The sequence below is a fragment of the Mytilus edulis genome, chromosome 6 (genome assembly GCF_963676685.1).
Source record: "Mytilus edulis chromosome 6, xbMytEdul2.2, whole genome shotgun sequence".
NCBI classification, from domain to species: Eukaryota; Metazoa; Mollusca; class Bivalvia; order Mytilida; family Mytilidae; genus Mytilus; species Mytilus edulis.
The window spans coordinates 2,747,831-2,760,984 of NC_092349.1; the positions used below are offsets into that span (position 1 = coordinate 2,747,831).

The 13,154-nt window shown below is 32.0% G+C and overlaps 1 protein-coding gene across 1 annotated transcript; it reads right to left on the reverse strand.

Moving 5' to 3' along the window:
- Positions 1 to 1,266: 1,266 nt before the first annotated feature.
- LOC139526935 (uncharacterized) lies at positions 1,267 to 13,076 on the reverse strand. Its single transcript, XM_071322120.1, has 8 exons — positions 12,976 to 13,076; positions 7,976 to 8,146; positions 7,321 to 7,425; positions 5,924 to 6,047; positions 5,029 to 5,252; positions 4,293 to 4,339; positions 2,920 to 3,030; positions 1,267 to 2,358 (listed from the first exon to the last, which is right to left on the reverse strand). The coding sequence occupies exons 2-8, from the start codon at positions 8,105 to 8,107 to the stop codon at positions 2,166 to 2,168; spliced, it is 936 nt and encodes a 311-aa protein (XP_071178221.1). The 5' UTR covers positions 8,108 to 8,146; positions 12,976 to 13,076; the 3' UTR covers positions 1,267 to 2,165.
- Positions 13,077 to 13,154: the final 78 nt, after the last annotated feature.

Here is a 13,154-nt window from a genome sequence, read left to right on the forward strand (position 1 = left end):
TATTCTTGTCAACATTTCATGTTTATAAAAATCTCACAACCAGTATTTATTATTTGCTTACAATTCTATACAGAAACACATATCTGCCTTCTCATTGGAAAAAAAATGTTTACTTTACAAATATTATGCTAATATAATATAACTTTTGTAAATGGATTTTTTTAATGAATGATTTGGAATGGTATTGATATTTGAATTGTCGAATATTGTTATAAGTACTTAATATTTTTTAGAGCATCTGAAAAAGAGTCTCCTGTTTTTATCAAAGGTTAACACTTGTGTATTTTAGACACTTCTATTCCAATGTAACTTAGTTACATGGACAAATACTTAAAACGCAGATAGTCATACACAAAATAAGGGCTTTGTACTATCTGAAATGATATTCAGATCATTGAATCAACATTTAAAATGATCAAATATTGTCATAAAAAAAAGGAACCTTAGAAAAAGAAGGTAATAGATGAGAAAAGGGATATAACTCTTAAATTCACTTACTTTCATGGCAGTTTGACTTCCAAATGTAGAAAAATAACATAAAACAAAACAAAGAAACATAAATTTTGCTTCCATGAATGTATAAACTGGTAAATATATGAATTTTAGACATTCTCCATTTTTATTTTCATTTTACTTACTAAGAAACTAGAGGCTCTCAAGAGCCTGTGTCGCTCACCTTGATGCATATTAAACAATGGACACAGATAAATTCCTGACAAAAATTGTGTTTTGGTGATCGTGATGTGTTTGTAGATCTTACTTTACTGAACATTCTTGTTGCTATAATTATCTCTATCTATAATGAACTTGGCCCAGTAATTACAGTGGAAAATATTTTCTAAAAATATACAAAAATTTATGAAAATTGTTAAAAAATCACTATAAAGGGCAACAACTCCTTAAGGGGTCAACTGACAATTTTGGTCATGTGACTTATTTGTAGATCCTACTTTGCTGAACATTATTGCTGTTTACAGTTTATCTCTATCTATAATAATATTCAAGATAATAACCAAAAACTGCAAAATTTCCTTAAAATTACTAATTCTGGGGCAGCAACCCAACAACAGTTTGTCTGTTTTGTCTGAAAATTACAGGGCAGATAGATCTTGACCTGATATACAATTTTACCCCATGTCAGATTTGCTCTAAATGCTTTGGTTACAGAGTTATAAGCCAAAATCTACATTTTACCCCTATGTTCAATAATTAGCCATGGTGGCCATCTTGGTTGGTTGGCAGAGTCAAGCCACACATTTTTTAAACTAGATACCCTAATGATGATTGTGGCCAAGTTTGGTTAAATTTGGCCCCGTAGTTTCAGAGAAGATTTTTTAAAAGAATACTAAAATTTTAGAAAAATGGTTAAAAATTGGCTATAAAGGGCAATAACTCCTTAATGGGTCACTTGACAATTTTGGGGGCAGCAACCCAACAGTCCATTGTCGGAATTGTCTGAAAATTTCAGGGCAGATAGATGTTTACCTAATAGACAATATAATCTCATGTCAGATTTGCTCTAAATGCTTTGGTTTCAGAGTTATAACCAAAATCTACATTTTACCCCTATGTTCTACTTTTAGCCATGGCGGCCATCTTGGTTGGTTGGCAGGGTCACGCCACACATTTTTTAAACTAGATACTCCAACGAGGATTGTGGCCAAGTTTAGTTAAATTTGGCCCAGTAGTTTCAGACGACAGACGCCAAGTGATGAGAAAAGCTCACTTGACCTTTCAGGTCAGGTGAGTTAAAAATAAATAATTATTCAATATCTGAATGTAGAATATGCAAATCTTTTTGTTGCCATTGCTTTTATGGGCATTTGTTTTTATTCATTTATTTAAAAATTTGACCAATAATGATATTTTTCAAATTTAAGTAATTAAGGTCACATAACACCCTAGATTATTTTTTGGTAAAAATATGGTCATTTTTTTTTTAAATCTTAAAAAATACAATTTTTCTGCATTTATAAATAAGCTTTATCTAATTGATTCTGTTTACAGATTTTCATCACCATCAAAAAATGTTCTATTAAAATAAAAAGTAGTGTCTAAATCTGAAATGAGACTTAACAATAGCAAAATGACATCCGAACCAGTTTACTATTTGACTAACTAAATGAGATTCAATTCAACATAATTATTCATATTTATAAAACACATCATGGAGTAAACCCCCCTCCAGATACGTCACTATCATACACAGCCGGACTTGGAGACCGCACATTCCTGAATTTCTGATGCATACCATTGATTAATGCTTTGTATAGAGGGGTTGCTGTACTGTAGCCGTTACATGTACTAGAGGGACTCCCTCGTGATCTTCGCTTCTTTTTTGGAGTGCCACCTGGTGATCTAAAAAATAGCCCATAATATAAAGTCTGTTTCTTGAAAAATAACAATAACAGCCCATAATCTAAAGTCTGTTTCTTCAAAAATAACATTAAAAGGTATTCATTTTAATGGTGGTAATGTAGTTTATCATTAGACAAGAATATTTTTAGGTACAGGTAGTCAAGTTGACAATATTGTTTATTATCAATTGTCCCAATTTGAAAATTACAATTACTAGTAAGAACTATATATAGAAATGTATACTGTGTCATTATTTTCCATATTTTGAACTTTTTGTACACTTATCTGTAGAAATTCAGTAATATGTGATAATATTGTATATATATGTTAAATTTTCAGGTTTAGGCTATTTCCGCATATATAGAAAATAAAGCAAAATGTTCAAAATATTTCCCTGCATTAGTACTTTGTACCAATTAATAATATCAAGAAGACTTATTTTGTGAGATTTGTTATACTGTTAAGTATTTCAGGGAAATCCCTGCTGTTCAATTTGATAAATGCTGTCACTTTAGAATTTCAGGCACACCATTTTAATTTCATCAAATACATCATTCCTACCTTGGATGTATACTGGGTCTCAACAATTTATTTGGATTGATGGACAGGAGTTCTTCATGAAGACTACTTAATGATCCAATGGACTGCCATGTACCCATAGAGGCTATAGACCTGAAGTGAGAAAAGTTTAATTTTAGTGTTCTATCTTTCATGTCTTTCTTAACACTGAGGGCTGTTCAATAAAATACTATGTTCCCGTGCCCAGGGAAGTCAATTTCATTTAATCTTATGTGGTTGGTTGTATTTGATAAACCAAAATGCAAAGGGTGTGTTGTTTTAATTTGTTTTTATTTCTGTGGGTGGTGGAGTTTAAAAAATAGTGACGTCAATTGAGGGACATAGTATTTTCTGTAACAGCCCTGAACAATAATATCAATCTATAAAAGAATTTAGATAAGCAATTCTGGAATACTTTATTTCGGATATCTGGTTTACATCAATTAGACAGCAACTATAAAACACAAAGAAAAACAATTACACCTATGCTCAGCAACCAGTGTATAATACCACATGCATGGCAGGGAATTCTATCGAAGCCAGTAGCCGGCGGAAAATCGTCGTTTACGGTGGCTTCAAGTGGCGGCTACTTCACTGACAAAAATATAAATTCAAAAAGAAAAAATATATCTTTTTCAAATGTTTACAGGCAGCCCAGAGACGTATTGTCGCAAAGTCGCGTGAAGCGGCCCCCAGACCCCCTGCCATAAGGCACGAAGCTTACAGCTTGATGGGTGTCCAGCTTCGACGAATGCATGTTACAGCCTTCTATAATTTTAATTGAGCCTTCTATTTCAATTTCAAGGGAAAGCCCTGTGCATGGTTAAAAGATTCAATAGATTTTTTTTACCTCCCTTGTTTTGCATTTTCTGTGCTTTCAATCAGTTATACTGTGGATTCATGAATATTCATGGGATACCAATTTTCGTTAATTTCATGGTTACAGGTGAACCATGAATTGAAAAGTTCAACGAAATACAAATTTTGTATACGCTTGTATGCAGACTTTAGTGTAACCCCGAAATCAAATATCCCCGAAAATACAAAGTTCATTCAATCAACAAAAATTAGTAGCCACGAAAATGATTGGATCCACAGTCATTCAATGGTCACAGTAATGCCAAATTCTATCATGTTTTGTAGCATTGCCATTGTGCTGGAAAGAAAGAGGTAACCATGTCTAAAATTATTTTGAATGGAAAATGAAAATATTACATTGCAATAGAATGAATCATCCGTCAGAATCTTATTTCTGTGCACTGTTGTAGTCCAAAAGGTCAATAGACAAGAAAGTTCAAATAACTGATTTATATGTAAGAAACCAGAACCAATCAACCTTTTTTCTTCTTCACTAAAGTATCAATATTAAATTTTACCCTCTTTTGTCTTCTTTTCTTACTCTCAAGCTTTGAGGTGTGTCTATCTACAAAATAATTATTGAAATCCATATACTGTAAATTCAGAAATATTGCATGCATTTATTATTGTGATTTTGTCATTTTTTACCACAATGCGATTTAACTTTTGTGATATTGAGAACAATCCTGTTTAATTCATATAAAAAATTCAAAATGCGAGTTTAAATTATTGTGATTATAACCCTGTTGCATTTTTTACAATAATAAAAACATTGCAATAATTTCCAAAATTTATATTATATCATAAAACAATATCAATTTGCAAGTGTGCAAGGTAAATCTTTTAAAAATCTAAGCCTGTAAAGTTTGTACATGTATTAACTTTTTTCTTGATTAACAATTCAATATTTTACTTTTATAATTTCAGTATTTTTGATAAAAAGACAATACATGGAAAAAAAAAACAAATAAATTTCAATATATTTCAATCATGTTTATCAAATAGATTCTATATTATGGTTAGGAAATAAAATACAAAATCAATAATACAATGGCAGAAAGGCTTAGAAAACTGAAGAGGTATTACAAACTTTAATGTAGTTTGACCCTTTTTAGAACTTTTTAAAAGTTTTCCTCAATGTGTTTATTCATAATAGTTCTAACAAGTCTTAATCATGTTAATACAGATCTTGTCTATTCTTGCATGATTTTTCTTTTTTTTATTTGACTAGCTAGGTTATCCCCCATTTTATACCTGATTTCTATCTTTTAATGGAGTTCTCAACTTTGTCGGAGTGAATTTTTCTTTATCTGACTGACTTGTCTTTCTGGCGACCTTTTCAACTTTTGACCCTGGTGGAGGAGGTAGAGGTGGAGCAACAGGAATGGACAGAGCCACATTTTCATCGTTTGATGAAGATGATGATTTCTTCTGTTTTTTGGCAGCCAACCTCTCTGAATACCGTCTTCCTTTGGATTCTGTAAAATATTTGATGCAAGATAAAACAAATGTTTCTATTCAGTGCCACTAATTCAAGAAATATCAAATGTGTGATTCGTCAAAAGAAGACATTTGTTGCCTGCTGTTTTCAAATAATATATGCAGAAAAAGGAGAAACAATGTTTTGGTATAGGTGACACAAACACCACTCTGATAGAAAATAAAAGCCTGAAGTAAATTTGGTCCCTTAATTTCTAAGCGTAGCTATGACATTTTTTACTTTATCAAAAAACAGCATGGGAAAAATAATCACATTATAAACTACCATTATATTGTTTCATTATAATATTGTCCTGTTAAGGTTAGCTCAATTTGAGGTGTTCACATTATATTTATTACATAACCTATATTGTATAGTATAATACTTGAAGGTGCAGAGGTTAAAAATAATTTATTGCAATATCCTGTATTTTCCTAAATTTGGTATTTACTATACTTATCATGCTTATTAGTGTCATTGTTAAATAAGGCATCCATGGACCACAAACATTAGTAACATCAATTACATTTTAAAAACATAGGTTGAACAGTTCTCAAGTTGTTCAAAACGCATACCACCGCACAATACAAGGATCCAAGACAGATTTTTCCTTTCCAGTGGTGTCTATAATGCATGTTTGACTGTTTTATATCTATTAAATATATATACCTAATGAATACATGAATGCTTTGGACATTCCATCCTTTAGCTGACTTATTTTCTCTTCACATTCATTCTCTGTTACTGCATATCTAGCATCTATATCTCTACCCATCATACTCAACATCTTTAGCTAAAAAAAGAGGAACCACATTTCATGCATATAAATATGGTAATTTAGTTAACTCTTGCTAATTGTTTCAAAATTATTTCTTGTAGATCAATGTATAAATTGTATATAAAGAGAACATTTGATTGGCCTGAATTTTCAGAAATCATTTCTATCAAATATTTTTTCATATGAACATGATGAAGGTAAAAATAAGATTAGGCCAATTACACAATAGTCATGTATAGTCATTCAGGGGTACTACTTGTACAAGTTATTTTTATTTACTTGAAAAAGTAAAAAAAAATATACATATTATATAAGTAAATTAATAGTGTTTAAATAATCTCCCTTTAATTTTCTCAAAAATTTACTTGTATAATTAAATTTTTCTTACAATCCTACAAAAATTCTCAAATTTTGAGATGTAAATTCAGGGCTTTTTAAAATGATTTTTCCCAGGTTAGCTCATATTTTTTATTAGAGTTCAATGTTTCATCTCATTAATTCAACAAAGATACTGATTGCGCAAAGATCTTAAGTATTTGCGCAAGGCCTTCAAAAATTGCTCCTTGGGGGCTTGTAAATGAGCAGTGTTATGAAGATAACAGACAAATGGGATTTTTATTGCCCATGAAATTACACATAAATGATTAGCAAAGACATCTGCAAAGGGCAGATAACTTAAAATTATATTAGAGCAAAGAAATTCTAAGAATTCAATAAGAGAAGATAGGATGACTTTTTTACAAGTAAAAAAATCTTAATGTCTAAGGGACATAACTCAGCCAATATTTTTTTTTACCTATATAAGTAAATAAAATTCACTTGTATAAGTAGCCTACAAATTTACTTATATAAGTATATTAATATTACTTCTTCAAGTAATTAAAAATAACTTGAACAAGTAGTACCCCTGACTGATAGTTCCACATCAAATATTGGTACATACATTTGTGATTTTATTTTTTGTATAATTAGGAACTTTCACAAACACTTAGCAGGACATCAACAGCTCTTTTCACAAAAAAAATTAAGAGAAAAACATAAAAGTTTGTAAGTCATACACATTTTAGTATGACTTACTATCAATTTTAATCGTAAGATTTTTGTGAAATGTGTCGCTCGACCACCACTGCACTCATACTATCAAAAGTGTTTGATCAGGACAGACAGGACCCCCAGTTTTTCTGGCACTTATTGATTTCTTGTAGATAAAGCACTGATCATCATACTATAAATTCTGGGATGGCACTTACTGTACAAGTATAGTGAGTATTGTCATGATTGTACTTACTTTCATATAGGACATAAATCCACCTTCTTCTTCCTCTTCTCTCTTTCTTTTCTTCATCAATTCTTGTATCAGTTCAGGATTGGTGTCTAAATGTTCCATCAATTGCTACAAAGAAAGTTATTGTGCATTACAATAGAAGAGCAGGTTAAATTCTAATGACCTAATAAATCCCTTAATCTATTCTTGAGCCATAACAAAACTCCTTCTCATTTTCAGTTCATGAATATCAAATGTAGGACTGTGACTAAATTTTTTTGAAACTTCAGTCTTGTATGATTTATGTTATTTGTTAATTCAGATTTTTTTTTTAATTAAGTCAAACTTCAAACAGAAACTAAAATCAGACAAAATTAAGGCTATAAACTTGTGGGGGTGAGAGAAAATCACCATTTTTTAGGTTTAAGTTGACATTCTGTTACCTTCATGTCAGGGCGAACAGGTACTAGGGCGAATGAGAGTCGGGGCAAATGGACCCGGATTCCATCGCAAGAACTATTATACACTTGTCACTGTCAATAAAGACAACCTTCATCGATGTCCTAAGACGAAAGAACATTAAAATGATGATTGAATCCTTAAAATAATGAATATGGTACCTAGTGCCATTTTATATTAATATCATAATTAATCAAGACTTTTGTTACCAACAACAAACCTGTAAAGCCTTTTCTGTTTCAGTTTGTGCTTGATCTTCAAACTGTTCTTCTGATATCAGTTGACAGAACCCAGTCTTCATGGGAAAGGCTTCATCAAACTCATCACAATTTTCTAATCTGCTGTCTTCCATAATGAGAGATTGACTAATGATTCAGTACTGATGTTTTTTCTGTGAAAGGAAGGAAAAGTGAAAACAAAATATAAATAAAATAATACACTTCTTTAGGTCATAAAAATTACAAATAATATATTGTAATCAACCATACAACAGTGTATGTTCTATCTGACATATATGATCCTAAAGAAAGAATAAATAGGAGGGTTAACTGGAGTCATACCATTAAACATTTGCTAACAACACTCTAAGAACTTCAACAACATGGTGACAATAATAAATGTTGATACTTATGACATTCATTTGACATTGCAGTTGAAAATTAAATAATTAACATGGATGATGCAAAACCTTCACGGCAACTTGAGTAACCTTTGGGAGATCATGAGGTTATCCAACTTGCCCCAATTATCATATATAGTAAAATCCTGACAAATTTTGTCTTGCCACCTCGCCCACTGTCTTATGAAAAAGAATTTAAGAAATCCAGTTTAATTTTATTCTGAACAATGTATGAACTATTTGTCTATAGACATTGAGCAATTAATCAATTACCTTTTAGTAACTTCCAGTACCCTCAGATATAAGTGTAATGTACTTATTATTCATATTCCAATTGTAGAGATTTTACTGTGCGAGTTCAGGATATCATGGATATGTTGGAAAATATGAATTTCTTTAATTTTGTTAGATAGTATGAACAGAAACCTGAAGATGTAGGCAGGTGTTGCAGCAAAACATTAAAATAGCATTTCTGATTCAAAATGTCATAATTATTATTTGTTACCATACTCACTAGTCCAAATAATTGTGTAATCTGGCAAGGCTATTTTTAATTTTTTCTGGGACACCTTCTTTTCTAGCCCTGCTAGACGTCATAATTATTTGGACTACTTACTCACAAGTGCCGTGAACATGGTGAAGTGGGCAACTTTCTTTTACTAGGGGAGTTGGTGGAAAACTAGGGCAATTGATAGTGGAGCCAGTTAACTGAGTTGTCTATCTTTTCTATGTTCTCCTTTCTATAAGTCTTTTTTTTAAATACTTTTCTTCAATCGTTTTTAATTTTTTTAAATACTTTGATCATTGTTGATGTGACACCATCATAAATTATTTTTAATATTTTAAATAGCCTGTTAAGAAATCATAACTATTTGGACTTCAGATAGAACCTGTCTCCTATCAATGACTGTCACTCATTCTAACATGACGTCCTTCAAATGCTTTGAGTACACACCCCTGGTAAAATATGAATATATTGTTAGGGCTGTTCTGATTGTTATGTAATGTTTATGTGTCGTAAGGTTACAGTTGAGTAGAATCTTTAGTGTAGAAATGCATGGTTTACGCTAGAGAAAGAGTTTAGACGTTTGGCGGGAAAATTAGTGGTGCCTGGTCGGAAGTTATAGGGGTGATCGTAAGGGACTCTCTATGCTCTGTAAGGGTTAACATTTAGAGAACACCCCTGTCAAGTAAATAGTGGTAACGACCACGGGTATATAAGAGAGTGAGAAACGGCACTCAAGGCTGTCGGTTGGCTGACGATGATCCCGGTCATAAGTCAACAGAGCGTACGTCGGTAATATTAAGGGCTGAAAGTTTTAATATTGAGAGGACACTTTGTACTGGGTACAAAGTAAACGTACAAGTTGATAGGATTGACAAGGCAGACAGGTTGTACCAGCACACACTGTCTGATTCAGACAGACTGTACCAGCCATACTGTCTTTAAGTGACACATCGTCCCATCTTGAGGACAGGCTGTTTTATTGTATTATATTTGTATATATATAATTGTCCATTGTTACTTTATATCGGCAAAGAGTCAGTGTGTATATTTTAGCTCATTGTGCATACTATACACTGATACATGCTATATAGATAGTTGTAGTTTTTAGTATTATCGTATTGTTTGTGGACAACTTGGATCCAAGTATTTACTGGAACAGACGTTTGAGATATAAATTCCTGGTTACACGCAGGGGCGGATCCAGGATTTTGGAAAGTGGGGGGCGAAGTTTTTAAAATTTTTGGGACCTTTTTTGGGCCAAAAACATAAAATATATAGTGTAATATGCACTTTTTAAGGGGGCTCGCGGGTCTAAACGAAATTTTTTATTTAATATAAGATTTCGCTATATTTTTCTATAAATGAACTTTATCTTATCCTTAATAGAAAAATGAAATAAAAAAATGGGGTCACCGTTCATTTACGCTCACAATCTGCCTTCGAAAGAAGCATACATTTTTGTTAATGTCTTTTTTTTCTGTTGAACTAATAGGAGAAATAGCGGTAATATAGAACCAAAAAAAGATCTAAATTACAGAAATCGCTTAAATTTTACAATTATTTAGTTTATGTACAGCTTATTCGAAAACAACAATAAAAAATATAGGTCACCGATGAGTTAAAAAAGATATTTTTGTTTTAATGCCAAGAAATGGCATTTTTGCACCAAAGGGAGATAATTTAGAGCTTTTTCAATGATATCGACATTTTAAAAGTCACCTGGGGTCAACACGAATTGATTTTTTGGAATGATTTTTGTACCATATGATAAAGTAACAACTACTATATATATAAAGGTAATTTATCTAATTTGTTATGTAAAATAAAAGTTTTTTTTTTTTCTGAAAATCTTATACCCGCGAGCCTCCTTAAACGGTTCCTTTTGCAGGGCATGTATATTTTGTAGTTACTGAAAAGTGTAAGGGTTGAATATTTCGATGCTGTATTCTCCCTATTATTGTCTATCATTAAATAATACTAGTAGTATGGATCCAAAGCTATGTTCTAATAAAGTTGATGTGCATGGGACTTATCAGTAAAAATTAGACAAGAAAATTCTCACCGGTTTGTTGCAAGTACTTAATAAGTTTATCATAATCTCACAAATTTCGTGTTGTAAACAAGATATATGCCGGGCTATATGATTAAGTTTAAAATATGACAGTCAAGAGTTAAAAAAAAAGACAAACAAGCATTTTTTATCTAAATGTTTGGTTGATATATTTCACCCAACAAAATTAAGAGAAATGAGGGTTTTCAAATCAACCAATCGCTAATAATGAGTCTGAAATGACAACGAAGTTATAATTGACGACCAACAAATTGAGACATAAAGGCCACACCCAGCAGGCAGGTTGCAGTCTGGTCTTGAAAAAGTCTTCAATATATCAGTTCGGCGAAACAGATATATATGCCAGACATGCAAACTCTTGCCACAAAATAAAATCATCATGTTCATGGAATGCTTAATAATTCTGTTTGAAATTTTCGTTTCTAATAGCAAAAATGTGGACAAGATTATTGTTTTCAATCCAGATACGACCAGAATTTTATGTTTGAGGAAAAAATCTGAGTCATTTTTCTCTCTAATATCTAAGACTGTCTCCTCAAAAGAAATTTTTCGTACATTAGACTTTAAATTAATGTATAGAGCTCATACTGACTGGGTATCATTATTCAGCTATGTTTTTTTAAAATAGGGTGGGGCGTTTGGAGTTAAACATGTTTTCGTACGTGTTTAATATTGATGCGGAACTTTTTTGTCATGAGAGTGTAATAGTATATATATATAGAGTATTTCTTTCATTTGGTGGAATAATGAAATAGAAGTCCATACGTTCTTGCTCAATCCTGTGTCGCTTTGAAAGTGTCATGATTGTCATCCTCAGCAAAAGCAATGTGTAACTGTAATTTGAATATTAAAATGACTGATCAACGTTTTTTTAGATACACTGGTCATCTCCACCCACCATAGCGAATCACAAACACATGACTTTGACAATCAGTAGATTCCAGCTAAAAATATCTTTATAATAAAGGAATTTTTGCATAAATATAAAAAAAAAAAAAGAGCACACGGGAAATGGCAAAGTTCAGGAAGTCTGATGATCATTTTACAAAAAAAAAAAAGTCAGAGTAAAGGGGGGCGTACGCCCTCTACGCTCCCCTCTGAATCCGCCACTGACACGTTACAGTGTACTCCCAAGTCATATGTTTTTTTTATGATTTAGCTATCCGACGTCATTACGCTTGTGAAACTGAAAATCAAGGAATTGTAAACAAATGATGCTAAAATGTGTTATATTAGCCATTTTTGTATAAATACGAGACATATAAGTACAATAATCATGTACAATGAATGATGTAGGTTCATCCAAACTTATCTAAATAAATTATTATAAATAGTTTAAGCATCATCATTTATTCAGTTTGCTCCATTTTTTTACGTCAATTTGATAGTGCGTTAAATTACGGGAACGGCAATAAATGTCATCACCTAGAGCGCTTAATACAAAAGAATTGCCATATTTTTCCTATCAATATCGAAATAATTCATGGGGCTTGAATATATGCCGATATTACCCCTCACTATCGCTCAGGGTAAAATATTTGTCATAATTAAAGGGCCAACCTGTGGTAAAATCACGATATATTCCAGCCCCCATGAATTATTTCTTAAGAATGATTTGGGTCTCATTGGGGTCAAAGTGTGACGTGGGATTGACGATTTTTTGTAAGCGTGACACGTGAAAGTCAATTATTGTGCTCTGAAAACGGGAAATTACCAAAATAATGAGAATTGCTTGCTTACATAGTGTAAGCGGGATACAGAAATCTAACAAAACAGTAAGCAGGATCCTGGATCAGAACCCCCTGCCCCTACCATATATCATAATGTTATCATGATTTAGTCTTTAGTCTCTAGAAGTGTCAACTTGACACTATGATCTCTCTGTAATTTCGATCACCCTGGTAATTTATTTGTATTTATTTCAGAAAAAAATGGTTAATATTCAAAAACTTTTCTTGTGTGCTGCCTATCGTGTCTTGTTTTTTTTTGTTTTTTTAGAAATTGGCTGGTGTCAAAGCTTACATATTTGTCTCCAACTAAATAAACATCATAAAATCAACAGAAATGCTAAAAATCTGTGTTCAAAATTTCCGCCATTTCCGGTTCTCGCACCTGAAAACTCGCGAGGTAACTGTCTCATCCGGGTTACTTGGCGATTGATGGTCGCCATTTGTAAGATTTCTAAGCGATCAAAGATCGCT

What these genes read in the sequence shown, in the direction of transcription:
- LOC139526935 (XM_071322120.1), bottom strand. Translation starts at nt 8,107, where the DNA reads ATGGAAGACAGCAGATTAGAAAATTGTGATGAGTTTGATGAAGCCTTT. An exon ending in GATTTATGTCCTATATGAAA is followed by an intron (nt 6,048 to 7,320) that starts GTAAGTACAATC and finishes CTCTTTTTTTAG; the next exon opens with CTAAAGATGTTGAGTATGAT. An exon ending in AGAAAAGAAGACAAAAGAGG is followed by an intron (nt 3,031 to 4,292) that starts GTAAAATTTAAT and finishes TTCTCACTTCAG; the next exon opens with GTCTATAGCCTCTATGGGTA.